Source organism: Procambarus clarkii, chromosome 14 (genome assembly GCF_040958095.1).
Source record: "Procambarus clarkii isolate CNS0578487 chromosome 14, FALCON_Pclarkii_2.0, whole genome shotgun sequence".
NCBI classification, from domain to species: Eukaryota; Metazoa; Arthropoda; class Malacostraca; order Decapoda; family Cambaridae; genus Procambarus; species Procambarus clarkii.
In genome coordinates, this window is record NC_091163.1 from 46,439,476 (window position 1) to 46,466,995 (window position 27,520).

Consider the following 27,520-nt stretch of genomic DNA (forward strand, 5'->3'; position numbering starts at 1 on the left):
CAACCATCACACACACAACCATCACACTCACAACCACCACACACACAACCACCACACACACAACCACCACACACAGAACCATCACACACAACCACCACACACACACAACCACCACACACACAACCACCTCACACACAACCACCACACACACAACCATCACACACACAACCATCACACACACAACCACCACACACACAACCATCACACACACAACCACCACACAAAACCATCACACACACAACCATCACACACACAACCACCACACACACACACACAACCACCACACACAACCACCACACACACAACCATCACACACACAACCACCACTCACAAACATAACACACACAACTATCACACTCACAACCACCACACTCACAACCACCACACACAACCATCACACACACAACCATCACACACACAACCACCACACACACACAACCATCACACACACAACCATCACACAACCACCACACACAACCACCACACACAACCCTCACACACACAACCATCACACACACAACCATCACACTCACAACCATCACACACACAACCATCACACACACAACCATCACACACACAACCACCACACACAACCACCACACACAACCACCACACACACACACACACAACCATCACACACACAACCATCACACTCACAACCATCACACACACAACCACCACACACACAACCACCACACACACACACACACACACAACCATCACACACACAACCATCACACTCACAACCACCACACTCACAACCACCACACTCACAACCATCACACACACAACCACCACACTCACAACCACCACACTCACAACCACCACACTCACAACCATCACACACACAACCATCACACTCACAACCACCACACTCACATCCATCACACACACAACCATCACACTCACAACCACCACATACAACCACCACACACACACACACACACACACACAACCATCACACACACAACCATCACACACACAACCATCACACACACAACCATCACACACACAACCACCACACACACAACCACCACACACACAACCACCACACACACAACCATCACACACACACAACCATCACACACACAACCATCACACACACAACCATCACACACACAACCATCACACACACAACCATCACACACACAACCATCACATTCACAACCACCACACACTCAACCACCACTCACAACCACCACACTCACAACCACCACACACACAACCACCACACACACAACCATCACACACACACAACCACCACACACACAACCATCACACACACAACCATCACACACACAACCACCACACTCACAACCACCACACTCACAACCATCACACACACAACCATCACACACACAACCACCACACACACAACCACCACACTCACAACCATCACACACACAACCACCACACTCACAACCACCACACACACAACCACCACACACACAACCACCACACACACAACCACCACACACACAACCACCACACACACAACCACCACACACACAACCACCACACACACAACCACCACACACAACCATCACACACACAACCATCACACACACAACCATCACACACACAACCATCACACACACAACCATCACACACACAACCATCACATTCACAACCACCACACTCACAGCCACCACACACAACCATCACACAACCATTACACAACCACCATACACACAACCACCACACACACAACCACCACACACAACCACCACACACAACCACACACACACAACCACACACACACACAACCACACACACACACAACCACCACACACACAACCACCACACACACAACCACCACACACACAACCACCACACACACAACCACCACACACACAACCACCACACACACAACCACCACACACACAACCACCACACACACAACCACCACACACACAACCACCACACACACAACCACCACACACACAACCACCACACACACAACCACCACACACACAACCACCACACACACAACCACCACACACACACAACCTTCACACACACAACCACCACACACACAACCACCACCACACACACACAACCACCACACACACACACACACACAACCACCACACTCACACATAACCACCACACACACAACCACCACACACACAACCACCACACACAACCATCACACTCACACATAACCACCACACACACAACCACCACACACAGAACCACCACACTCACAACCACCACACACACACACACACAACCACCACACTCACACATAACCACCACACACACAACCACCACACACACAACCACCACACACAGAACCACCACACTCACAACCACCACACTCACAACCACCACACTCACAACCACCACACACACACACACAACCACCACACACACACATAACCACCACACACACACACAACCACCACACACACACACAACCACCACACATCCTACCAGCACAATAACAACCACAACACAACTACCACAACTAGCACATTAACAACCGCCACAACACACCTATCACAACTAGCACATTAACAACCACCACAACACACCTACCCCAACCAGCACATTAACAACCACCACAACACACCTACCACAACCAGCACATTAACAACCACCACAACACACCTATCACAACCAGCACATTAACAACCACCACAACACACCTACCACAACCAGCACATTAACAACCACCACAACACACCTACCACAACCTGCACATTAACAACCACCACAACACACCTACCACAACCAGCACATTAACAACCACCACAACACACCTACACAACCAGCACATTAACAACCACCACAACACACCTACCACAACCAGCACACTAACAACCACCACAACACACCTACCACAACCAGCACATTAACAACCACCACAACACACCTACCACAACCAGCACATTAACAACCACCACAACACACCTACCACAACCAGCACATTAACCACCACCACAACACACCTACCACAACCAGCACATTAACAACCACCACAACACACCTACCACAACCAGCACATTAACCACCACCACAACACACCTGTGCTCATCATGGGGGACTTTAATCATGGAAGGATAGACTGGGAAAACAGAGAACCACACGGAGGGGAGGAAACATAGAGAGCGAAACTGCTAGAGGTGACGACTAGAAACTTTTTAAGTCAGCATGTCAAGGGTCCCACGAGAATGAGAGGCAACGATGAACCAGCAAGACTCGACCTAGTATTCACTCTCAACGATTCAGACATAAGGGAAATCGGTGTTGAAGCCCCCGTGGGTATGAGTGATCACAGTGTACTGTTGTTTGAGTATCTGGTCGAAGAAGGGTTAATGTACCCAAGGAAGGGACCAGAAAACAAGAGGCCGGCATTCTGGAAGGGAAACTATGAAAAGATGAGAAAATTCCTAACTGAAATAGCTTGGGAAATACAGCTCAGATGAAAGACGGTTCAAGACATGATGGACTACATCACACAGAAGTGTAAGGAGGCAGCAGACAAGTACGTCCCAGTCCAAAATGAAAAAAAATGAAATGGAAATGAGAAACCCATGGCTTAATCAGAGTTGCAAGCTAGCAAAGCAGCTAAGTAAAAGGGCATGGAGAAACTATAGAAACAACAGAACACTAGAGAGCAGAAAAAGATACCAGAGCGCCAGGGATGAATACATCAGGGTGAGAAGAGAGGTTGAGAGGCAATATGAAAATGACATAGCGAGCATGGCAAAGACTCAACCCAAACTGCTGCATAGCCACATCAGGAGGAAAACAACAGAGAAGGAACAGGTAATGAAATTGAGGATACGGGCAGAAAGATTCACTACAAACAACAAGGAAGTGTGCGAGGAACTCAATAAGAAATTCCAGGAAGTCTTCACCTCAGAGCAAGAAGTCCCAGAGATAAGGGAGGGAACACCAACCCAGACACCACTTGTGAGGAGTTTGAGATAACAGTGGGGAGGTGAGGAAGCATCTGCTAGATTTGGACGTGACAAAGGCTATAGGCCCGGATGGAATCTCACCATGGATCCTTAAGGAAGGAGCAGAGGCTCTGTGCCTACCACTCTCCATAGTGTACAACAAGTCACTGGTAACAGGCGAACTGCCAAAAATTTGGAAGACGGCCAATGTAGTCCCAATATACAAGAAGGGAGATAGGCAGGAGGCACTGAACTACAGGCCAGTGTCCCTAACTTGCATTCCATGCAAGATGATGGAAAAGATTGTGCGAAAAAAGCTAGTGGAACATCTGGAGCAAAAGAACTTTGTAACACAACATCAACATGGGTTCAGAGATGGCAAATCATGCCTAACAGGATTAATTGAGTTCTATGACCAGGCAACAAAAATCAGGCAAGAGAGAGAGAGGGCTGGGCAGACTGCATATTTCTGGACTGCCAGAAAGCTTTTGACACAGTACCACATAAGAGACTAGTGCACAAACTGGAGATGCAGGCAGGAGTGAAAGGGAAGGTACTCCACTGGATAAGAGAGTACCTAAGCAACAGGACACACCGAGTCACCGTGAGAGGTGAGGTCTCGGAGTGGCGGGGAGTCACCAGTGGAGTCCCACAGGGATCAGTTCTTGGACCTATACTATTTCTGATATACATAAATGATCTTCCAGAAGGAATTGACTCGTTCCTCTCGATGTTTGCTGATGACGCGAAAATTATGAGGAGGATCAGGACAGAGGAGGATAGTATGAGGCTACAAGATGACCTAGACAAACTGAAGGAATGGTCCGACAAATGGCTACTAAAGTTCAACCCAAGAACATGTAAGGTAATGAAACTAGGAGGAGGAACTAGGAGACCAGTCACTGGATACCGAATGGGAGATGAAGTCCTTCACGAAACGGACAGAGAGAAAGATCTGGGAATTGATATCACGCCAAACCTGTCTCCTGAAGCCCACATCAAAAGAATAACATCAGCAGTCTATGCGAGGCTAGCTAATATCAGAACTGCTTTCAGAAACTGGTGTAAGGAATCCTTCAGAACCTTGTATGCCACATATGTAAGGCCAATCCTGGAGTATGCAGCCCCAGCATGGAGTCCGTACCTAGTCAAGCACAAAACGAAGCTGGAAAAAGTTCAGAGGTATGCCACTAGGTTAGTCCCAGAACTAAGAGGCATGAGTTATGAGGACAGACTACGTGAACTGCACCTCACGTTGCTGGAAGACAGAAGAGCTAGGGGAGACATGACCACCACATACAAAATCTCAAAAGAATTGATAGGGTGGACAAGGATGGATTATTTAACACAGGTGGCACACGCACAAGGGGACACAGGTGGAAGCCAAGTACCCAAATGAGCCACAGAGACATTAGAAAGAACTTTTTCAGTGTCAGAGTAGTTAGTAAATGGAATGCATTAGGAAGTGATGTAGTGGAAGCTGACTTCATACACAGTTTCAAGCGTAGATATGAGAGAGCCCAGTAGGCTCAGGAATCTGTACACCAGTTGATTGACGGTTGAGAGGCGGGACCAAAGAGCCAGAGCTCAACCCCCGCAAACACAACTAGGTAAGTACTACTAGGTGAGTACACCTACCACAACCAGCACATTAACAACCACCACAACACACCTACTACAACCAGCACATTAACAACCACCACAACACTCCTACCACAACCAGCACATTAACAACCACAACACACCTACCACAACCAGCACATTAACAACCACAACAAACCTACAACAACCAGCACATTAACAACCACCACAACACTCCTACTACAACCAGCACATTAACAACCACAACAAACCTACCACAACCAGCACATTAACAACCATCACAACAAACCTACCACAACCAGCACATTAACAACCACCACAACACACCTACAACAACCAGCACATTAACAACCACCACAACACACCTACCACAACCAGCACATTAACAACCACCACAACACACCTACCACAACCAGCACATTAACAACCACCACAACACACCTACTACAACCAGCACATTAACAACCACCACAACACTCCTACCACAACCACCACATTAACAACCACCACAACACACCTACCACAACCAGCACATTAACAACCACCACAACACTCCTACCACAACCAGCACATTAACAACCACCACAACACACCTACCACAACCAGCACATTAACAACCACCACAACACACCTACCACAACCAGCACATTAACAACCACCACAACACACCTACCACAACCAGCACATTAACAACCACCACAACCAGCACATTAACAACCACCACAACCAGCACATTAACAACCACCACAACCAGCACATTAACAACCACCACAACACACACAACCAGCACATTAACAACCACCACAACCAGCACATTAACAACCACCACAACACACACAACCAGCACATTAACAACCACCACAACCAGCACATTAACAACCACCACAACACACACAACCAGCACATTAACAACCACAACAACACACCTACTACAACCAGCACATTAACAACCACCACAACACACCTACTACAACCAGCACATTAACAACCACCACAACACACCTACTACAACCAGCACATTAACAACCACCACAACCAGCACATTAACAACCACCACAACACACCTACCACAACCAGCACATTAACAACCACAACAACACACCTACCACAACCAGCACATTAACAACCACCACAACACACCTACCACAACCAGCACATTAACAACCACCACAACACTCCTACCACAACCAGCACATTAACAACCACCACAACACACCTACTACAACCAGCACATTAACAACCACCACAACACACCTACCACAACCAGCACATTAACAACCACCACAACACACCTACCACAACCAGCACATTAACAACCACCACAATGCACCTACCACAACCAGCACATTAACAACCACCACAACACACCTACCACAACCAGCACATTAACAACCACCACAACACACCTACCACAACCTGCACATTAACAACCACCACAACACACCTACTACAACCAGCACATTAACAACCACCACAACACACCTACCAACACCAGCACATTAACAACCACCACAACACACCTACCACAACCAGCACATTAACAACCACCACAACACTCCTACCACAACCAGCACATTAACAACCACCACAACACACCTACACAACCAGCACATTAACAACCACCACAACACACCTACCAACACCAGCACATTAACAACCACCACAACACACCTACCACAACCAGCACATTAACAACCACCACAATGCACCTACCACAACCAGCACATTAACAACCACCACAACACCTACCACAACCACTACAACACCTACCACAACCAGCACATTAACAACCACCACAACACACCTACCACAACCAGCACATTAACAACCACCTCAACACCTACCACAACCTGTACATTAGCAACCACCACAACACACCTACCACAACCAGCACATTAACAACCACCACAACACACCTACCACAACCAGCACATTAACAACCACCTCAACACACCTACCACAACCAGCACATTAACAACCACCACAACACACCTACCACAACCTGCACATTAACAACTATCACAACACACCTACCACAACCAGCACATTAACAACTACCTCAACCAGCCCCCTCTACTGGCAGGGGGTTGGTGCTGGACCTGTAGCTCCAGCCCCCCTCTACTGGCAGGGGGTTGGTGCTGGACCTGTAGCTCCAGCCCCCCTCTACTGGCAGGGAGATTGGTGCTGGTCCTGTAGCTCCAGCCCCCCTCTACTGGCAGGGGGTTGGTGCTGGACCTGTAGCTCCAGCCCCCCTCTACTGGCAGGGGGTTGGTGCTGGACCTGTAGCTCCAGCCCCCCTCTACTGGCAGGGGTTGTGCTGCACCTGTAGCTCCAGCCCCCCTCTACTGGCAGGGGGTTGGTGTTGGACCTGTAGCTCCAGCCCCCCTCTACTGGCAGGGGGATGGTGCTGGACCTGTAGCTCCAGCCCCCCCTCTACTGGCAGGGGGTTGGTGTTGGACCTGTAGCTCCAGCCTCCCTCTACTGGCAGGGGGTTGGTGCTGGTCCTGTAGCTCCAGCCCCCCTCTACTGGCAGGGGGTTGGTGTTGGACCTGTAGCTCCAGCCCCCCTCTACTGGCAGGCGGTTGGTGTTGGACCTGTAGCTCCAGCCCCCCTCTACTGGCAGGGGGTTGATGTTGGACCTGTAGCTCCAGCCCCCCTCTACTGGCAGGGGGTTGGTGCTGGACCTGTAGCTCCAGCCCCCCTCTACTGGCAGGGGGTTGGTGCTGGACCTGTAGCTCCAGCCCCCCTCTACTGGCAGGGAGATTGGTGCTGGTCATGTAGCTCCAGCCCCCCTCTACTGGCAGGGGGTTGGTGCTGGACCTGTAGCTCCAGCCCCCCTCTACTGGCAGGGAGATTGGTGCTGGTCCTGTAGCTCCAGCCCCCCCTCTACTGGCAGGGGGTTGGTGCTGGACCTGTAGCTCCAGCCCCTCTCTACTGGCAGGGGGTTGGTGCTGGACCTGTAGCTCCAGCCCCCCTCTACTGGCAGGGAGATTGGTGCTGGTCCTGTAGCTCCAGCCCCCCTCTACTGGCAGGGGGTTAGTGCTGGACCTGTAGCTCCAGCCCCCCTCTACTGGCAGGGGGTTGGTGCTGGACCTGTAGCTCCAGCCCCCCTCTACTGGCAGGGGTTGTGCTGCACCTGTAGCTCCAGCCCCCCTCTACTGGCAGGGGGTTGGTGTTGGACCTGTAGCTCCAGCCCCCCTCTACTGGCAGGGGGATGGTGCTGGACCTGTAGCTCCAGCCCCCCCTCTACTGGCAGGGGGTTGGTGTTGGACCTGTAGCTCCAGCCTCCCTCTACTGGCAGGGGGTTGGTGCTGGTCCTGTAGCTCCAGCCCCCCTCTACTGGCAGGGGGTTGGTGTTGGACCTGTAGCTCCAGCCCCCCTCTACTGGCAGGGGGTTGGTGTTGGACCTGTAGCTCCAGCCCCCCCCCCCTCTACTGGCAGGGGGTTGATGTTGGACCTGTAGCTCCAGCCCCCCTCTACTGGCAGGGGGTTGGTGCTGGACCTGTAGCTCCAGCCCCCCTCTACTGGCAGGGGGTTGGTGTTGGACCTGTAGCTCCAGCCCCCCTCTACTGGCAGGGGGTTGGTGCTGGACCTGTAGCTCCAGCCCCCCTCTACTGGCAGGGGGTTGGTGTTGGACCTGTAGCTCCAGCCCCCCTCTACTGGCAGGGGGTTGGTGCTGGACCTGTAGCTCCAGCCCCCCTCTACTGGCAGGGGGTTGGTGCTGGATCTGTAGCTCCAGCCCCCCTCTACTGGCAGAGGGTTGGTGCTGGACCTGTAGCTCCAGCCCCCCTCTACTGGCAGGGGGTTGGTGCTGGTCCTGTAGCTCCAGCCCCCCTCTACTGGCAGGGGGTTGGTGCTGGACCTGTAGCTCCAGCCCCCCTCTACTGGCAGGGGGATGGTGTTGGACCTGTAGCTCCAGCCCCCCTCTACTGGCAGGGGGTTGGTGCTGGTCCTGTAGCTCCAGCCCCCCTCTACTGGCAGGGGGTTGGTGCTGGACCTGTAGCTCCAGCCCCCCTCTACTGGCAGGAGGTTGGTGCTGGACCTGTAGCAGAAATGGTTCACATGTTTCCATTCATCTGATGCCTCTGTTCACCTACCAGTAAATATTTATCCAGGAGTTATGCTGGATTGCAGATTGCATGTTGAGGAAAGTCAGTAGTTGACTTAGGGAAACCTCAATAAACCTAAGAACAGTCTTCCTGTCTTCAAAATGGAACTCAATATATTGTGATATGACCAATGAGAGAAAATAAAAAACTTACTGTTATTTCCTTCTGGGGGATTTCTCCAGTGATTTCCTGAACTTTAGTCATGATGCTGGAGTCCGAGTCTCCTAGGTGTACGGGGTCAGCTGTGGCACCTGTCTCTGTGGTCGTCATCTCCAGGGCCTCCCTGATGGTCTCCTGCACCTGTCATTACCAACACAAACATTAATGGTGGAGGCTGAGTCTCCCAGGTGTACGGGGTCAGCTGTGGCACCTGTCTCTGTGGTCGTCATCTCCAGGGCCTCCCTGATGGTCTCCTGCACCTGTCATTACCAACACAAACATTAATGGTGGAGTCTGAGTCTCCCAGGTGTACGGGGTCAGCTGTGGCACCTGTCTCTGTGGTCGTCATCTCCAGGGCCTCCCTGATGGTCTCCTGCACCTGTCATTACCAACACAAACATTAATGGTGGAGGCTGAGTCTCCCAGGTGTACGGGGTCAGCTGTGGCACCTGTCTCTGTGGTCGTCATCTCCAGGGCCTCCCTGATGGTCTCCTGCACCTGTCATTACCAACACAAACATTAATGGTGGAGGCTGGACTATAATGAAGCATCAGGCTCTGAGTTAAGTAACTGGACTATAATGAAGCATCTGGCTTTGAGTAAAGTAACTGGACTATAATGAAGCATCTGGCTCTGAGTAAAGTAACTGGACTATAATGAAGCATCAGGCTCTGAGTAAAGTAACTGGACTATAATGAAGCATCAGGCTCTGAGTAAAGTAACTGGACTATAATGAAGCATCTGGCTCTGAGTAAAGTAACTGGACTATAATGAAGCATCAGGCTCGAGTAAAGTAACTGGACTATAATGAAGCATCTGGCTCTGAGTAAAGTAACTGGACTATAATGAAGCATCTGGCTCTTGAGTAAAGTAACTGGACTATAATGAAGCATCTGGCTCTGAGTAAAGTAACTGGACTATAATGAAGCATCAGGCTCTGAGTAAAGTAACTGGACTATAATGAAGCATCAGGCTCTGAGTAAAGTAACTGGACTATAATGAAGCATCTGGCTCTGAGTAAAGTAACTGGACTATAATGAAGCATCAGGCTCTGAGTAAAGTACTGGACTATAATGAAGCATCTGGCTCTGAGTAAAGTAACTGGACTATAATGAAGCATCTGGCTCTGAGTAAAGTAACTGGCCTATAATGAAGCATCTGGCTCTGAGTTAAGAGATAATAGACATGCTGACATACACAAATGGGTCAACATGTGAAGGACTCAAGTATAACATGCTGCCTTGAGACTTGGGTTATAATATTAGTTATGAGTCAAGTCATTAGTTCTAACTGATGAAGCATTGTCTGTATTCTGGACTCAAAGTCTTTATTTAGTTGTAGTAAACACTGACCTGAGGGTGTGTATGTGTGTAATCGCCTAATTGTGCTTGCGGGGGTTGAGCTTTGGCTGTTTGGTCCCGCCTCTCAACTGTCAATCAACAGGTGTACAAGTTCCTGAGCCTATTGGGTTCTATCATATCTACACTTGCAACTGTGTATGGAGTCAGCCTCCACCACATCACTTCCTAATGCATTCCATTTGACTCTGACACTAAAAAAGTTCTTTCTAATATCTCTGTGACTCATTTGGGCACTCAGTTTCCACCTGTGTCCCCTAGTGTGTGTGCCCCTTGTGTTAAATAGCCTGTCTTTATCTACCCTATCAATTCCCTTGAGAATCTTTAATGTGGTGATCATGTCCCCCCTAACCCTTCTGTCTTCCAGCGAAGTGAGGCTTAATTCCCGTAGCCTCTCCTCGTAGCTCATACCTCTCAGCTCGGGCACTAGTCTGGTGGCAAACCTTTGAACCTTTTACAGTTTGGTCTTATCCTAGACTAGATATGGACTCTATGCTGGGGCTGCATACTCCAGGATTGGCCTGACATATGTGGTATACAAAGTTCTGAATGATTCTTTACACAAGTTTCTGAATGCTGTTCTTATGTTGGCAAGCCTGGCATATGTGTAATTACCTAAGAGTAATTACAGAATGAAAGCTACGCTCGTGGTGTCCCGTCTTCCCAGCACTCTTTGTCATATAACGTTTTGAAACTACTGACGGTCTTGGCCTCCACCACCTTCTCACCTAACTTGTTCCAACCTTCTACCACTCTATTTGCGAAAGTGAATTTTCTTATATTTCTTCGGCATCTGTGTTTAGCTAGTTTAAATCTATGACCTCTTGTTCTTAAAGTTCCAAGTCTCAGTAAATCATCCCTATCGATATTATCAATTTCTGTTACTATTTTGTATGTAGTGATCATATCACCTCTTTTTCTTCTGTCTTTTAGTTTTGGCATATTTAATGCCTCTAACCTCTCCTCGTAGCTCTTGCCCTTCAGTTCTGGGAGCCACTTAGTAGCATGTCTTTGCACCTTTTCCAGTTTGTTGATGTGCTTCTTAACACTTTCGCTCACCCCGCGCGCCACCCCTCGACAGGGCGATATGGGCCCCAGCGTGTCACGGAAGCGCGCGTTAATTCCGAAAAGTGTATACTCTCTTCAACTTTGTCACCTCAATTCTCCTTCTACGAGAATAAATTTGGTATCATTGTGTTCGCAATAAAATTCTCTACAGCACTAAATGCATATAAACTCCAAAAGCCCGGCTAATTACCCGCAGCAAACAGAGAAAGTGCGAACGAGTTACCCGGGAGCGCGCAAACGGGATAAAATGTTTTCACTATTTTCACTCTGGTCACCTCAATTTTTGTCCTAGGTCTTTCATTTTGGTCTCAATGGGTTCGTAATAAAATTCTCTAGAGGAACATTAGCATTTAAAAAAAAACACCTGGTCACGCTCCAACCGCCGACGAGTTGAAGACGGGCCACGCGTTAGCCATGAGTGAGCGCTCAGAGGCCTTCCTACTACACTCCCAATTCCCACCCTTTTCAAGCCTTTCTTTCGCAATTTTCTTCCTGGAAGGGCCTTGTTCATGATTACTATCCATCGTGGAGTAAGCGTAGATAGTTTCTAAAGCCGCAGTAAGAAATATAGCCACGGAAAATAGCCGAAATGTTCACACGTTTGAGATGCGAGGGGAGACGACATTGGTCACAACAGTGGAGCAAAGACAATGGGCCCACGGCGTGTGCCAAGCCGCCTGAGGGCCACGAGGCTCAACAAAGGAAATGGGAAGACATCGGCGCACATTTTAAAACCAGTCCCCAAAAAATCGGATACAAACCTGATTTTTGGCGAATTTTTAAAGTGGATGACGCAATGCTGCGTCATCCCCGGCATTACCGCCAGTAAACGGATGACGCAATGCTGCGTCATCCCCGAGCGAAAGTGTTAAGATATGGGCACCACACAACCGCTGCATATTCTAGCTTTGGCCTAACAAAAGTCATGAACAATTTCTTTAGTATATCGCCATCCATGTATTTAAAAGCAATTATGAAGTTAGAAAACGTGGCATAGGCTCCTTGCACAATATTCTTTATGTGGTCCTCAGGTGATCGTTTTCTATCTAGAACCACCCCTAGATCTCTTTATCAGAATTCTTTAATGATTTCTCACATAATATATAGGTTGTGTGGGGTTATCTTGAGATGATTTCGGGGCTTTTAGTGTCCCCGCGGCCCGGTCCTCGACGAGGCCTCCACCCCCAGGAAGCAGCCCGTGACAGCTGACTAACACCAAGGTACCTATTTTACTGCTAGGTAACAGCGGCATAGGGTGAAAGAAACTCTGCCCATTGTTTCTCGCCAGCACCTGGGATCGAACCCAGGACCACAGGATCACAAGTCCCGCGTGCTGTCCGCTCGGCCGACCGGCTCAAATGTTCTCCTATTCCACATTCCATAACATGGCATTTATTAACATTAAATTCCATTTGCCAAGTGGTGCTCCATATACTTATTTTGTCCAGGTCTTCTTGAAGGGCATGACAATCATCAAAGTTTCTTATCCTTCCTATTATCTTAGCATCATCAGCAAACATGTTCATATAATTCTGTATACCAACTGGTAGATCATTTATGTAGACAATAAACATCACTGGTGCAAGAACTGAACCCTGTGGTACTCCACTTGTGACATTTCTCCAGTCCGATACATTGCCTCTGATTACTGCCCTCATTTTTCTATCAGTCAGAAAATTTTTCATCCATTTTAGAAGCTTACCTGTCACCCCTCCAATATTTTCCAGTTTCCATAAGAACCTCTTATGTGGAACTCTGTCGAAAGCCTTTTTTAGGTCCAGATAGATGCAGTCAACCAAACCATCTCTTTCCTGTAATATCTCTGTGGCTCGATCATAGAAACTGAGTAAATTCAATACACAGAATCTTCCAGATCGAAAACCATACTGTCTGTCTGATATTATATCATTTCTCTCCAGGTGTTCTACCCATTTAGTTTTGATTAGTTTTTCCAATACTTTCACTATTACACTTGTCAATGATACAGGTCTATAATTGAGGGGGTCTTCCCTGCTGCCAATTTTGTAGATTGGAACTATGTTAGCCTGTTTCCACACGTCTGCTACGATTCCTGTACACAGGGATGCCTGAAAGATCAGGTGAAGTGGAATGCTAAGCTCAGATGCACATTCTCTCAGAACCCATGGTGAAACGCCATCTGGGCCAGCCCTTTTGTTCTTACTGAGCGCCTTTAGCATATTTTCCACTTCATCTCTAGACACCTCTATCCGCTCTATGTTGTTCTCTGGAATTCTTATTGTGTCTGGTTCTCTGAAGATTTTATTTTGTACAAACACCCTTTGGAACTTTTCATTTAATGTTTCACACATTTCCTTTTCATTTTCTGTGAATCTGTTTCCCATTTTCAACCTCTGGATATTATCCTTTACCTGCAATTTGTTGTTTATGGATTTGTAGAATAGGCCCGGTTCTGTTTTACATTTATCCGCTATCCCTTTTTCAAAATTTCTTTCTGCCTCTCTCCTTACTGCCGTATAGTTGTTTCTCGCATCTTTGTATCGCTGGTATGTTTGGGGGTTTGGCCTCTTCCTATACTGATTCCATTTTTGTGTCTTTTGGTCTCAAACCTCTCACAATTTCTGTCGAACCAATCCTGTTTTCTGGCCCTGCATCTCTGTTTTGGTATGATTGTTTGTGTGCCTTCCTCGTATATTTTGCAAAATTTGGCATACATTTCATTTACTTCCCTGCCTAGCAACAATTCTGTCCAATTACACTCATTAAAAAAAATTCGAAGTTCCCCATAGTGTCCTCTCCTTAAATCGAGTTTATCAACTGTTTCAATGTCCCCATTTTCTTCTAGATGATATCTTAAAGCATAATCAATGTCTAACAGGACGTGATCACTCTTTCCCAAGGGAGGAAGGTACTGGATGTCAAATATCTCTTCTTCTTTCCTGGTGAATACTAGATCCAGTACTGACGCTACATCTCCTTCCCTCCCTCGTGTGTGTGTGTGTGTGTGTGTGTGTGTGTGTGTGTGTGTGTGTGTGTGTGTGTGTGTGTGTGTGTGTGTGTGTGTTTGTGTGTGTGTGAAAAAAGACAGCTTTGAATGTAATGAAATACCATTTTCTGGGTGAGTCCCAGAGGCTCCCCAGACCTATCCAGGCTGATATGAATATCCCTAACTTTGGCATCAGTCAATGTGGGTGGAGTTCTAGGCCTACTGAAGACCACGAGCCAAAACCTGGCCCCCCTCAGAGAGGCACAAGGAGTAATGGCCTGTAGAAATACACATGTGATTTTGGAGAATTCTATATCTGCCATCGACTGGGACAGGCACCCAGAAAGGTAAGCGCCCCAAAACAAACCCCTATTCTGGTTAAAACAACGAAAATAAAAAAACAAGTGGACAGAACTTCCCAAATGATAACGAGCAAATGAGCATGACGTCACACGAGCCGTGCCGCATGTCTGCGCAGTTCCCCCCTCCTCAGGAGGGAAAAGCGGAAGCCCCAGACCCTCCGCGCCGGTGATCCACACCCCAGTTTTGAGGCTAGATATCAACATACGCAAAAACCTCCGACCAGAGGGAGGGAGGGTTGGCGGGGAGCCTCTGGGACTCGCTCAGAAATTAGCTTTTCATTACATTCAACACTGGTTTTCAGGGGGTAGCCCCTACGGCTCCCCAGAGCTACTTCACCAAAGACGAAAAAAGAAAAGGGAAAACCTAGGAGGCGGTCGGTGCTCACATCTCAACTCAAAGTCGAGACAGGCTGTAGCCGCCGACCCAAAGTGACACAGGCCCGACAAGGCCCAGGAATGTTAATGAGGTATCATGCAGCCAGGACCCTGTTCAACCACCAAAAACCCCGTACCCGAATGTCAGCCTAGGACATGTTCCCAGAGACGGCAATAAGAGCAGCAAACTTACGAACGTCATGAGCACAGGGATAAACCACAGGCTGGCTAGACTTAATAACAGTGCAGACGACCTGAGAGACCCGTACCCGCGAACAGGGAAGAAGGGAAACTGGATCAACCCAAAGCGCGTCCCTGGACACAAAACATGATGCACCCCCGGCCTGACCAACCAAGCATCAACAACCCAAGGACTCCTCCAGAAACCTGCAGTCTCATTGTTCACCAGAAAAGAAGGAGACAGCTGCAAACGAACAAACCTATCACCACGACCAAAAGAGCAGAAACCCCTGCGCCGTAGGAGAGCATGAAGCTCTCCAACTTGACCCCCAGAGGCCAATGCCAACAGGAAAAGAGCCTTAGAAAAACAATCCTGAACTGAAGAGGCCCACAAAAAACCGAGGAGAAGAGAGATAGGAGAGCACTCTGTCCAAAGACCAGGACCGCTCAGGCTGCACATGAGCAGGCCGGATGTGAAACAACGCGCGAGACAGCTTGCGGAACTGTACAGAAGTTACATCTATACCGAAAGCAAGCTGCAGCGGCTCCGCCAACGACGCACGATACGAGGCGACAGTATTCGGCATAAGAGGACGGTCCTGGAACAACCACGAGAGAAAGAACAACACCACCCAAACTGAAAGGAAAGTACAGAGACAAAGAGTCAAAAAGAACCGGAAGGATCGCCAGGAAACTTCATACTGCCGCCGAGATGAAGCCCACAGGTGGGAAACCATCAAAGAAGCCACTTGATCACCATACAGATGGTGATAAACCAGAGTCAAAAACACCAAATGCGAAGACTTGAGGAGAAGAGTGAACCAGTCTCGTAACGGACCAGGCCGATCTATTGAAAGAGGCGGAGCCACGGAAAACTTCCGGGTTCGGACACCGGGCAAGCAGCGCCTGAAACTACGGCTGGGCCAGCCACCACAGGGCCAAGAAGACTACTCGCCCCTGTTAAGTCTCTAAGCAAGCCAGAACCTGGAGCAACAGCTGAACTGGGACAAAGAGGTACAGGAACCACCACCTCGACCAGTCCTGGTGGAAGGTGCCGATCCCGATGGCCTCATGGTTGGGGAAGGGCGCCACATATACCGGAAGATGCCTCGACCACACCGACGCGATGAGGTCCACCTGAACGGGCACCGGAACTTCTGGCAAAGCCAACTGAATGAGTCAGCATCGACCGTCCATTCGGTGGACAGGGGGAACGAACCGGGATAGGCCGTTCAACAGGACATTGGACACCCCCCCCCCCCAGAAGTGAACCCCCAGGAGAGCCAAACTCCGAGAACTCAGCAGACGAGTCACCCGAAGCGACCAGCCCCAAAGAGCCATGGACTGCATCGAACCCCCTCAATTCAGGCAATGAACCACTAGGGAGCAGTCAGAAGGGAGCCGGATCATTGATCCGCGGGCGACCCGAACCCTCCGAAGCGCGAACCACACCGCAGCGAACACCCGCACCGTGCTGTGGGCCCGACGGAAGGACGGACCACACTGCCCCTGGCTGGCCTGGTGAGCACTGGTCACAAAGCCCCAGCCGAGAAATGACGCTTCCATGAACACATTGAGCGATGGCTTGGATAGGCGCCAAGGCAATGAACCCGGAAAAAACCCGAAGAGGAAGCTGACAATGCAGCAGCTGACGTAAGGCCCCCCCGGGGGTCGAACCCAGCGATCGCATGAGAAGCGACAGGAACGTCCCCAAAGGAACCAGAACAGCCGACAAAGCCAAACCCGACCGGTGAGTAGACCATCATCGCAAAGTTCAAACTCCCACACAAACCCTCGAGCAACCTCCGAGTGACCCGGGAACCCCCCAGAAACAAACACACACGGGACTGCAGCTGAAGGAGAGACTCCAGAGGGAGAGACAAGGAAGTGGTCTGAGAATCCCATACAAGACCCAGCCAGGTCCGAACCTGGGAGGGAACCAGATGGGACTTCTGCCAGTTCACCAGGAACCCGAACCCGGCTAGCTGGAAAAGCACTAAACCCCTGGCGAGCAGACACACGGACCAACTGGGAGCCCAAACCAGCCAGTCGTCAAGGTAGGCCAACACCTGAACACCTAACAGATGCATATAGGTCACCACGACTCGGGTAAAGAGTGTGAGCATGTGAGACCCCTGGTTCAACCCAAACGGGAGACAACGAAAGCAGTAACTCCGACGCCCCACAACAAAACCAAGCAAGTCCCTGAACCCAGGATGAATCGGGACATGCCAATACGCGTCCTTGAGGTCCAGGGACACCATTGAAGCACCCGGCTCCACCAGCAGCCGGACCTGGGGCAGAGTGGTCATCCAAAAGGAGGGGCAGGAAACCCAGGGGTTCAGACATGACAAGTCCAGAATGAACCGCAGGTCCACACAGTCCCATTTCGGAACCAGAACCGGCAGGAAACCCACCTGAGAGACGTCGTCATTTCGACCACGCCCAAGCCCACTCACTCCAAGATGACCTGACAAAGCGCAGGAGAAGAGGCCTGCCCTGCCAGCCCCTAAACCCCCCCCCCCCCCAAGGAGGAGGAGCCACCCAACGGCACCGCAGGTCGCGAGAAAAAATGCAAAATGGCCGATGACCCTTATGAGAATCCGACCTGCACACAGAGCGATCACCGCAAAAAGATCACCAGGCTGCACCTGGCTGCACCAGGTGCAGCCCCAGGTGCAGCCGGGACCGAAGGTGGCACTGCTCCAAAACTGGCACCTGTGGCCTACCCGACGAGCAGAACCACGAGCCCTGGCACGACCCCTCTGGGAAGAACCCACCTGGGAACCCCGGAGAACCAAAAAGTCAGACATTGGGCAGCAGCTGGAAGAAGCTGCCCACATATATTGCTCGACCGCAGAGGCCGCAAACATCAAAAGACAAAAGGACAAAGACAGTCTAAGAGCCAAGGCCCAAGCAGATTCCAAGGAGGAAGCGAAAACCACCTGTCAACACAAGAGACGTGCAGCGAAAACCACCTGTCAACACAAGAGACGTGCAGCGAAAACCACCCGTCGACACGAGAGACGTGCAGCAAAAAACCACGACAGTGCATCCCGCAGGATCGTCGCAAACAGCTTCAAAAGTGCAGACGATGCACGACCAGCCGAGACCAAAGCACCAGACCCAAGGAACGACCCCAAGCGCCTCCACCACATCCTCAAGCCAATCCGAAGACAGCTCCAGGAGGGAAAAGAAATGCAGGACTGAAGCCAACAGGCCACGTGTGCACAAGTCCTCAGCCACAAGCGCAGCCAACAGGCCATGTGTGCACAAGTCCTCGGCCACAAGCGCAGCCAACAGGCCACGTGTGCACAAGTCCTCAGCCACAAGCGCAGCCAACAGGCCACGTGTGCGCAAGTCCTCAGCCACAAGCGCAGCCAACAGGCCACGTGTGCACAAGTCCTCAGCCACAAGCGCAGCCAACAGGCCACGTGTGCGCAAGTCCTCGGCCACAAGCGCAGCCAACAGGCCACGTGTGCGCAAGTCCTCGGCCACAAGCGCAGCCGACAGGGAAGGAACCTGCACGTGAAGCTGAACCGTGCCAACATCCAGCAGAAGGGCTGGAGCAAAAAGGCACTCATTAAGGTGCTCAAAGTGTCCCCCCAGGTAAACCTGGACCACAGTCAACGCCTCGCGCCACTGAAGTGTGTCGGTACGACAGAAGGCTTCCCAAGCATCCAGCGAGAACAAAGGGCAGTCCATAAGCCAGGATGAACCCTAAACCTCATAACAAACCTGGTACAGAGACGAAGCCCCAAACCTGAAAGAAGATAGATCCATTATGGAGGCAAACTCCGGGTCGTGCAGGAGGTAAGCCGCAATGGCCGCCCGCACCTCAGCAGGCGAGACGCGAGAAGCTGAAAACCTCTGGAAGGACGGAACTGAAGGACCTGCAAGGACACGGAACCGAACCCGGGGAGGTGCCGAACCCAAATCCAACTCGTACGCAGAGGGGGGAAAGGAAAACCCCACTCCTTGTAACAGTAAGCCTCGCTCGGAGAGTCTTCCAACCCTCCAAGGGTCCAACAGGGCCCTGTCCTTCCCCCCCCCAATGGGTTGGGGGGGGGGGGGGAAGGAACTGAATGAACCACAGCAGAGAAAGAACAAGGGGGTGCGGACTGAACCAAGGCCGAAGTGACCAACACCCCAAAGTCTGGGTCCCTATAAGCAAAACGGGGCAGCCTCAGGGCATCTGGGGAAGCAACCAACCGAACACGTTGCAACAACCTAAACCTATCCTGCAACGTGCGAGCCGCCTGCACCCCGAACAATGTCATCTATAGACTGGGTGAATTGAGTCACAAACAAGTAACAAATCTCGAAGGACTCCGAGTCGAATGTGTCACCGACCCAACAGGCAGCATGACGGAGGCAAAAACAATAAGCGTCGCCCTGAGACAAGGGGACAGAGCAACCCTCAAACTCGCACATAGCGAGAGGAGACTCAGGGGTCACATCCATCAGACCCGAGTGCCCCGTGGAGTTTCCCAGGGCCACTAGACTGGGTCTGCTAAGGGTAAACCCAGGCAGTGTACTGCTAACCAGCGCCTAAGCGACCAAACAACACTGCTCAAGCTGAACCCCCGGGACGTGTCCACTCACGAGGGCAAAGCAGGGGGTACCACCAAACAAAAGCAACCCCTAGTAAAACGGGAAAGTAATACTGAGGCAGACCCCCCCCCCCCACCAATAAAAAAAAAAATCCTCGCAAGATGGCAACGTACCCAAAGGGAACAGAGCCAGCTGTTGTTATAGGTGAAAACTAGCTGTGCAGTACCCCGCACCCCCTACAAGTGCAAATTCTACCACTTACCCCAAGGTAAACAAGGGCGGGAACCCCCCCCCCCCCAAACACTCGGGGCGATCAGTCGCTGAGCAGCAAAAGACCAACAGAGGTAGTCCCAAGGTGACTTCTGGATGATAACCCCAAGCTCCAAGGGCGGTACTTACAGGGCACTTAGGGAAGGGAACCCTAAGCGCATGCAGCACGAGTACCTTGGAATAATACTCCCAGCTCCCACGCCACCGTAAGAGCAGCACTGAACCAAAGCATAGCACAACACAACACAAGAGTCAGGACCTGGAGCCACACGACTGCGATGCATCACACCAGCCGAAGAACTGTGGTGTGGATCGTTGGCACGAGGGTCTGGGGCTTCCCCTTCCCCCTCCCGGGGAGGGGGGGGGGGAGCTGTGCAGACATGAGGCGCAGCTTATGTGCCGTCATGCTCGTTTGCCAGTTTTCATTTGGGGAGTTCTGTCCACTCGTTTGTCTATTTTTGCCATTTTAACCAGAACACGGGTTTGTTTTGGGGTGCTTACCTTTCTGGGTGCCTGTCCCAGTTGATGGCAGATATAGAATGCTCCAAAACCACATGTGCATTTCTATAGGCCATTGCTCTTCGTGCCTCTCTGAGGGGGCCAGGTTCTGGCTCGTGGTCACCGGTAGGCCTAGAACTCCACCCACATCGACTGATGCCAAAGTTAAGGATATTCATGTCAGCCTGGATAGCTCCGGGGCCATAGGGGCTCCCCCAAGAAAAAAATTAGTTAGTAGTTAGTAACAGTTGAGAGGCGGGCCGAAAGATCAGAGCTCAACCCCCGCAAGCAAAGCTAGGTGAATACAGTGTAGTGTACACTGAGTGCTGACCACAGTGTAGTGTACACTGAGTGCTGACCACAGTGTAGTGTACACTGAGTGCTGACCACAGTGTAGTGTACACTGAGTGCTGACCACAGTGTAGTGTACACTGAGTACTGACCACAGTGTAGTGAACACTGAGTGCTGACCACAGTGTAGTGTACACTGAGTGCTGACCACAGTGTAGTGTACACTGAGTGCTGACCACAGTGTAGTGAACACTGAGTGCTGACCACAGTGTAGTGTACACTGAGTGCTACCACAGTGTAGTGTACACTGAGTGCTGACCACAGTGTAGTGTACACTGAGTGCTGACCACAGTGTAGTGTACACTGAGTGCTGACCACAGTGTAGTGTACACTGAGTGCTGACCACAGTGTAGCGTACACTGAGTGCTGACCACAGTGTAGTGTACACTGAGTGCTGACCACAGTGTAGTGTACACTGAGTGCTGACCACAGTGTAGAGAAACACCAAGATGACAGTTGACTTTATTAATAAAAATGTCTCATGCGTTAAAACAAAAAGTTTCCTATATATATAAAGTTTACTCTCATCTTGATGTGTCTCCATATCATCCTATATATATAAAGTTTACTCTCATCTTGATGTGTCTCCATATCATCCTATATATATAAAGTTTACTCTCATCTTGATGTGTCTCCATATCATCCTATATAAAGTTTACTCTCATCTTGATGTGTCTCCATATCATCCTATATATATAAAGTTTACTCTCATCTTGATGTGTCTCCATATCATCCTATATATATAAAGTTTACTCTCATCTTGATGTGTCTCCATATCATCCTATATATATAAAGTTTACTCTCATCTTGATGTGTCTCCATATCATCCTATATATACAAAGTTTACTCTCATCTTGATGTGTCTCCATATCATCCTATATATATAAAGTTTACTCTCATCTTGATGTGTCTCCATATCATCCTATATATATAAAGTTTACTCTCATCTTGATGTGTCTCCATATCATCCTATATATATAAAGTTTACTCTCATCTTGATGTGTCTCCATATCATCCTATATATATAAAGTTTACTCTCATCTTGATGTGTCTCCATATCATCCTATATATATAAAGTTTACTCTCATCTTGATGTGTCTCCATATCATCCTATATATATAAAGTTTACTCTCATCTTGATGTGTCTCCATATCATCCTATATATATAAAGTTTACTCTCATCTTGATGTGTCTCCATATCAAAAGTGTTTATATAGAGGCAATACTACACTCAGTTGGGTGAGAACAATGTGACCTTCAGCAGCATACCTTCACTGAGGTGTGGACAGTGTTGACATCTGGGAAGAGTTCCTGGCACTTCTGGACCCAATCTTCTACCTTCATGCTGCACTCATCAGCTGTGTGTATGGTTGTGTCAACCTCCTGTGCTGTGTTGACTGTGTCGAGGCTCCCCAACATGGCCTGCAGCTGAGTCTTCCCTTCCTCTCCTTGTGTTGTCATATCCACCACACTGGTATCCTCCAGTTCCAAGAGCTTCATTGCTGACTTGTTCTGCTCTACCAGAGCATAGAGTCTGTCCTGGAGCTGGAGGTGTTGAGTCTGCCAGTCCCCCAGCTGCCCCCGGTACTCACCCAGCTGGGACAGTACCTCTTCACAGCTGGTAATGAGGCTGCTGATGCTGCTCTTCTGCTCCTCCACCAGGGAACGTAACTTCTTACTGATGCCTCTGGTCGGAGCTTTATTGGGTTTTGTGGGTACCGTTTTCACTGGCACAACTTCCATACCTTTTAGTTTCCTGATAAAGGCCTCCATACCATAACTGATTGGGAACTGAGTAGCAGCTGTGGCAGAGTGCTGGGCACGGCAGCTGGGGCAGTTCAGCTGACCATTCTTGATAGCATTGTCAATACACTTGGAGCAGAATGTGTGGCCACAAGGCAGAGTGCGAGGCCGTAGCAGTGTGTCATCATAATTGTTAAAACACACTGAACATTCCTCTGGGTTGTTATCCTGTGGATAAAGAATATTTGGTTAAGTTACATGTATTTACAACGAAAAAAAATTATTTTCTGTGTGAGTCCCTCCGGTTCTCTGGAGCTATCGGATTGATATGCGCATATTAGTCCGGGGTCATCAGTCATCTGGAGTTCAGCCTACCGAGGACCACAAGCCAGAACCTGGCCGCCTCAAAAAGGCAAAGGGAGCAATGGCCTATGGAAACCCCATGTATTTGGGGACATTCCATATCTGCCATCAACTGGGGTTAGCACCCAGAAAGGTAGACATAACAAAACAGACCCCACATGGTAAGAAAAATTGCAACCAAAGACCAAATAGAGAGGCAGATTCCACCCCCCCCCCCCCCCATCTAAAGAAACAAACAAACATCATACACACTGCCACACCACTTGTCCATGCAGCCCTTCCCTCCCTGGGAGGGTGAAGGGGGAGCCCTGGACCTCCTGTGCCGGTTACTCACACCCCAATTCAGAGGCCGAGAATCAAAAACAAAATGGAAACCGCCGACAGGAGGGAGCGAGGGTGCCGGGGAGCCTCTGGGACTCACCCAGAAAATGGCGTTTCATTACATTCAACGCTGGTTTTCTGTGTAGAGTTCCTCTGGCTCCCTGGAGCTACCAAACGCTGAAGCCAGACCCGACCCAGTGAATAAATCGACACGGGGAAGGTCAGACTCCTGCACAACTGCTCGAGCAACCACCACATGACCCGGGAACCCCCCCCCCCCCCAAACAGCAGAAGGCAGGACTGCAGCAGCAGCAATGCCTCCGGAGGGACACACAAGGAAGTGTTCCGAGAGTCCCTCACGAGGCCCAGCTGGGTCCGAACCTTTGGATAGAACCAGATGAGACTTCCTCCAGCTCACCAGGAACCAGAATCCGATGAACTGGGAAAGAATCATCCCCCTGGTGAGCAGACAAGCAGATCGGCTGGGAGCCCACACCAACCAGTTGTCGAGATAGGCCTACACCTGAACCACTAGCAGATGCAGAAGGGTCACCACGAACCGGGAAGACACGTGAATATGCGAGGCACCAGATTCAACCCAAAAGGAAGGCAACGAAAGCGGTAAGCCTGCCCCTCCACCACAAAACCTAACCAGTCCCTGAACTCCAGATGAATAGGGAGGTGCGAATATACATCCCGGAGATCCAGAATCACCAACCAACAACCCGGCTCTAACAGAAGCCAAACCAGGGACAGAGTAGTTATCCGAAAGGAGGGGCAAGGAATCCAGAGGTTCAGCAGGACAAGTCCAGAATGAACCACATATCCGCACAGTCCCATTTCGGTACTGGAAACAGGCGGGAAACCCACCTGAGGGACAAGGTCTTTTCGACCACTCCCAAGCCCACCCACTCCAAGATGACCTGACAGAGTGAATGGGAAGTCAGCCCCGAATCCCCCGGTAGAAAGAGGAGCCACCCAATGCCACCACAGGCCGGATGACAACCCAAAAAAGCCACAAATCATGGGATCAGGCATGAGCAAACAGCACGTGTCTCTGCCACCCCCCCCCCCACCAGCATCCTGGTAACGGGGCAATATCTTGAGGTTATCTTGAGATTATTTCGAGGCTTTAGTGTCCCCGGCTCCCGTGGGGGCAACCCACGAAAGAGCCAACACCCCGTACGAGAAGGTGGTGCCAGTTCAAAAACTAACAACAAGGCCTACCTCGACCTGCAGAGACCCGAACCCTGGCACGATCCAGCCGGGAGCACGAGAACGTTGACCCAGATCACCAACAAAGCAGAAAGAGGATGGCAGCAGCAGAAGCTGCCAGGAACTGAGGAACAACCTAGACTGCAAACAAAACAGACAAAAGAGTGGAGAAAACCCCAGAGCTGGGGCCCAGGCCAAAGCAAGACAGCCGTCTGCAAGCCAGGAAGACCCAGGGACCGCCCCTCAATAGAGGTCGGGCCAGATTAGAGGCCAAGACTGGGCCACACCGGAGGAAACCACCAAGGGCCACCCAAACCTGTACAAGAGAAATTTGAGAGGAAAATCTCCGGGAGACAAAACCGAAGAACCCAAAGGAAACTGGAAATGAACCTGAACCCAAAACGGAGCCCGAAGCACCACAACTTTTGGGGGAAAACGTACCCTGGAAAAGAAACAACAGGCGGCCATAAAACATACTATTACTCATATACAAATAATCAAACACACATTTACATATACTGTAACCCCGCGATTATCCGGGATTCAAACATCCGAAAAACGCCCTTATACGGCCAAAATCGTGAACGGATAAAGTTATCACAATATCCGGCCAAAATAGCCACAGGGACCGGATTAAAGCATGTTTTCTGCAGAAATTACACTATCCGGTATATAAAAACATGAGGCGGGCCATACGGTATTAATCCCGTCTGCCCGAGACTCGAGGCGCATGGTGTAGGTGGGGGTGGGGTGGGTGGGGTGTAGGTGGGGGTGGGGTGGGTGGGGTGGGGGTGGGGTGGGTGGGTGGTGTCGGGAGAGAGGGGAGCGTTGGGAGGGACCACCTGGGGGGATTAGGGGGGGGATGGGGAGTGGCCTATACACTACAGTACAGTAATTACTATCAATTTTAGAACAATTCATCATAGCCAAAATCAAAAGAAATACTAGTAATTATGTAATAAAAAATTCCATACAAGTTTCCTAAAAACAATTTGCACAGGCTGAAGTTTCCTTCAAAAATATATTTTTTTTTCCTCCTGGCGGCCTACGTAACGTGCCTCCTTCCTGCCCCGAGTGGACCCGGTCAAGCCATGTGCTCTCTACCCTCGTGTTACACCACAGTGCCGCGCCATTAGTGAAATATTTTTTTAAATAACTTTTTTATTTTCATAGTAACTTTGAACATTTTTGGCCAAGACTATGTCTGGTAGCAGCATGAATCGTTCTGGAGGTGGAAAGAGGAAGAAGGTTGTCCTAACACTTAAGGACAAGCTACGTGTTATACAACTTTGTGAACATGGCCGGTCGACCTCAAGTGTTGCCAAGGAATATAATATAGGCACTAGTACTGTTTCTGATATAAGGAAACAAAAAGAGAAACTTATGCAATTCATTTCAACGTGTGAAAGTGAAGGTGCAAGCACTAGCAGAGGTTGTGGTAGAAAAACTATGAAAACTTCGACGCATGTGCAGTTGGATGAGGCTGTGTACAAGTGGTTTGCTCAGCACCGCACAGTTGGCGTGACAATTCGCGGCCCAGAAATACAAAATGCTGCAAGCAGGTTTGCTGCAAGCCTTGGAATAAAGAATTTCGAAGCGAGTGAAGGGTGGGTTGCAAGGTTCAAGGGTAGGCACAATATTGTGAAGAGGAAAATTGTCGGTGAAAAACTGAGTGCAGATGAAAGCAGTGTAGAACCATTTAAACGTAAATTACGAGAATATATTGTGGCAAATAATATTTATTCGTATCAAATTTATAATGCAGATGAAACTGGGTTGTATTGGAGGAGTTTACCAGAAAAAAACTCTAGCAATGAGGAGTGAGGGTTGTGTGCCAGGACGTAAGGTTTGCAAGGACAGGCTCTCAGCCATGATGTGTGCGAATGCCGACGGCACAGACAGAATCACGTGTGCAATTGTTGGCAAATCTAAGAAACCAAGAGCCTTGCAACATTGCATGGACAGACTGCCAGTGAAATATTATGACTCAAAAAATGCATGGTTTACACAGGAGATCTTTTTTTCCTGGTTTCATGACGTGTTCTGCAGGGAAGTTCGTGCCTATCAAATTAAGAAACTCAAAATAAGGCCAAGCGAAGTTCGGGCTTTACTGTTGCTT

General features: G+C 49.7%; 1 protein-coding gene across 1 annotated transcript in view; it reads right to left on the reverse strand.

Annotated features, from left to right (window-relative positions):
* The window catches only part of LOC138364629 (tripartite motif-containing protein 59-like), a 119,432-nt gene that overhangs the window by 34,019 nt on the left and 57,893 nt on the right, over positions 1-27,520 (reverse strand). Inside the window, exons 3-4 of the mRNA XM_069324582.1 lie at positions 23,029-23,730; positions 9,773-9,919 (exon numbers count right to left, since the gene is read on the reverse strand). Of these exons, the coding sequence (XP_069180683.1) occupies positions 9,773-9,919; positions 23,029-23,730 (849 nt within the window). The remainder of the gene's footprint in view (positions 1-9,772; positions 9,920-23,028; positions 23,731-27,520) is intronic.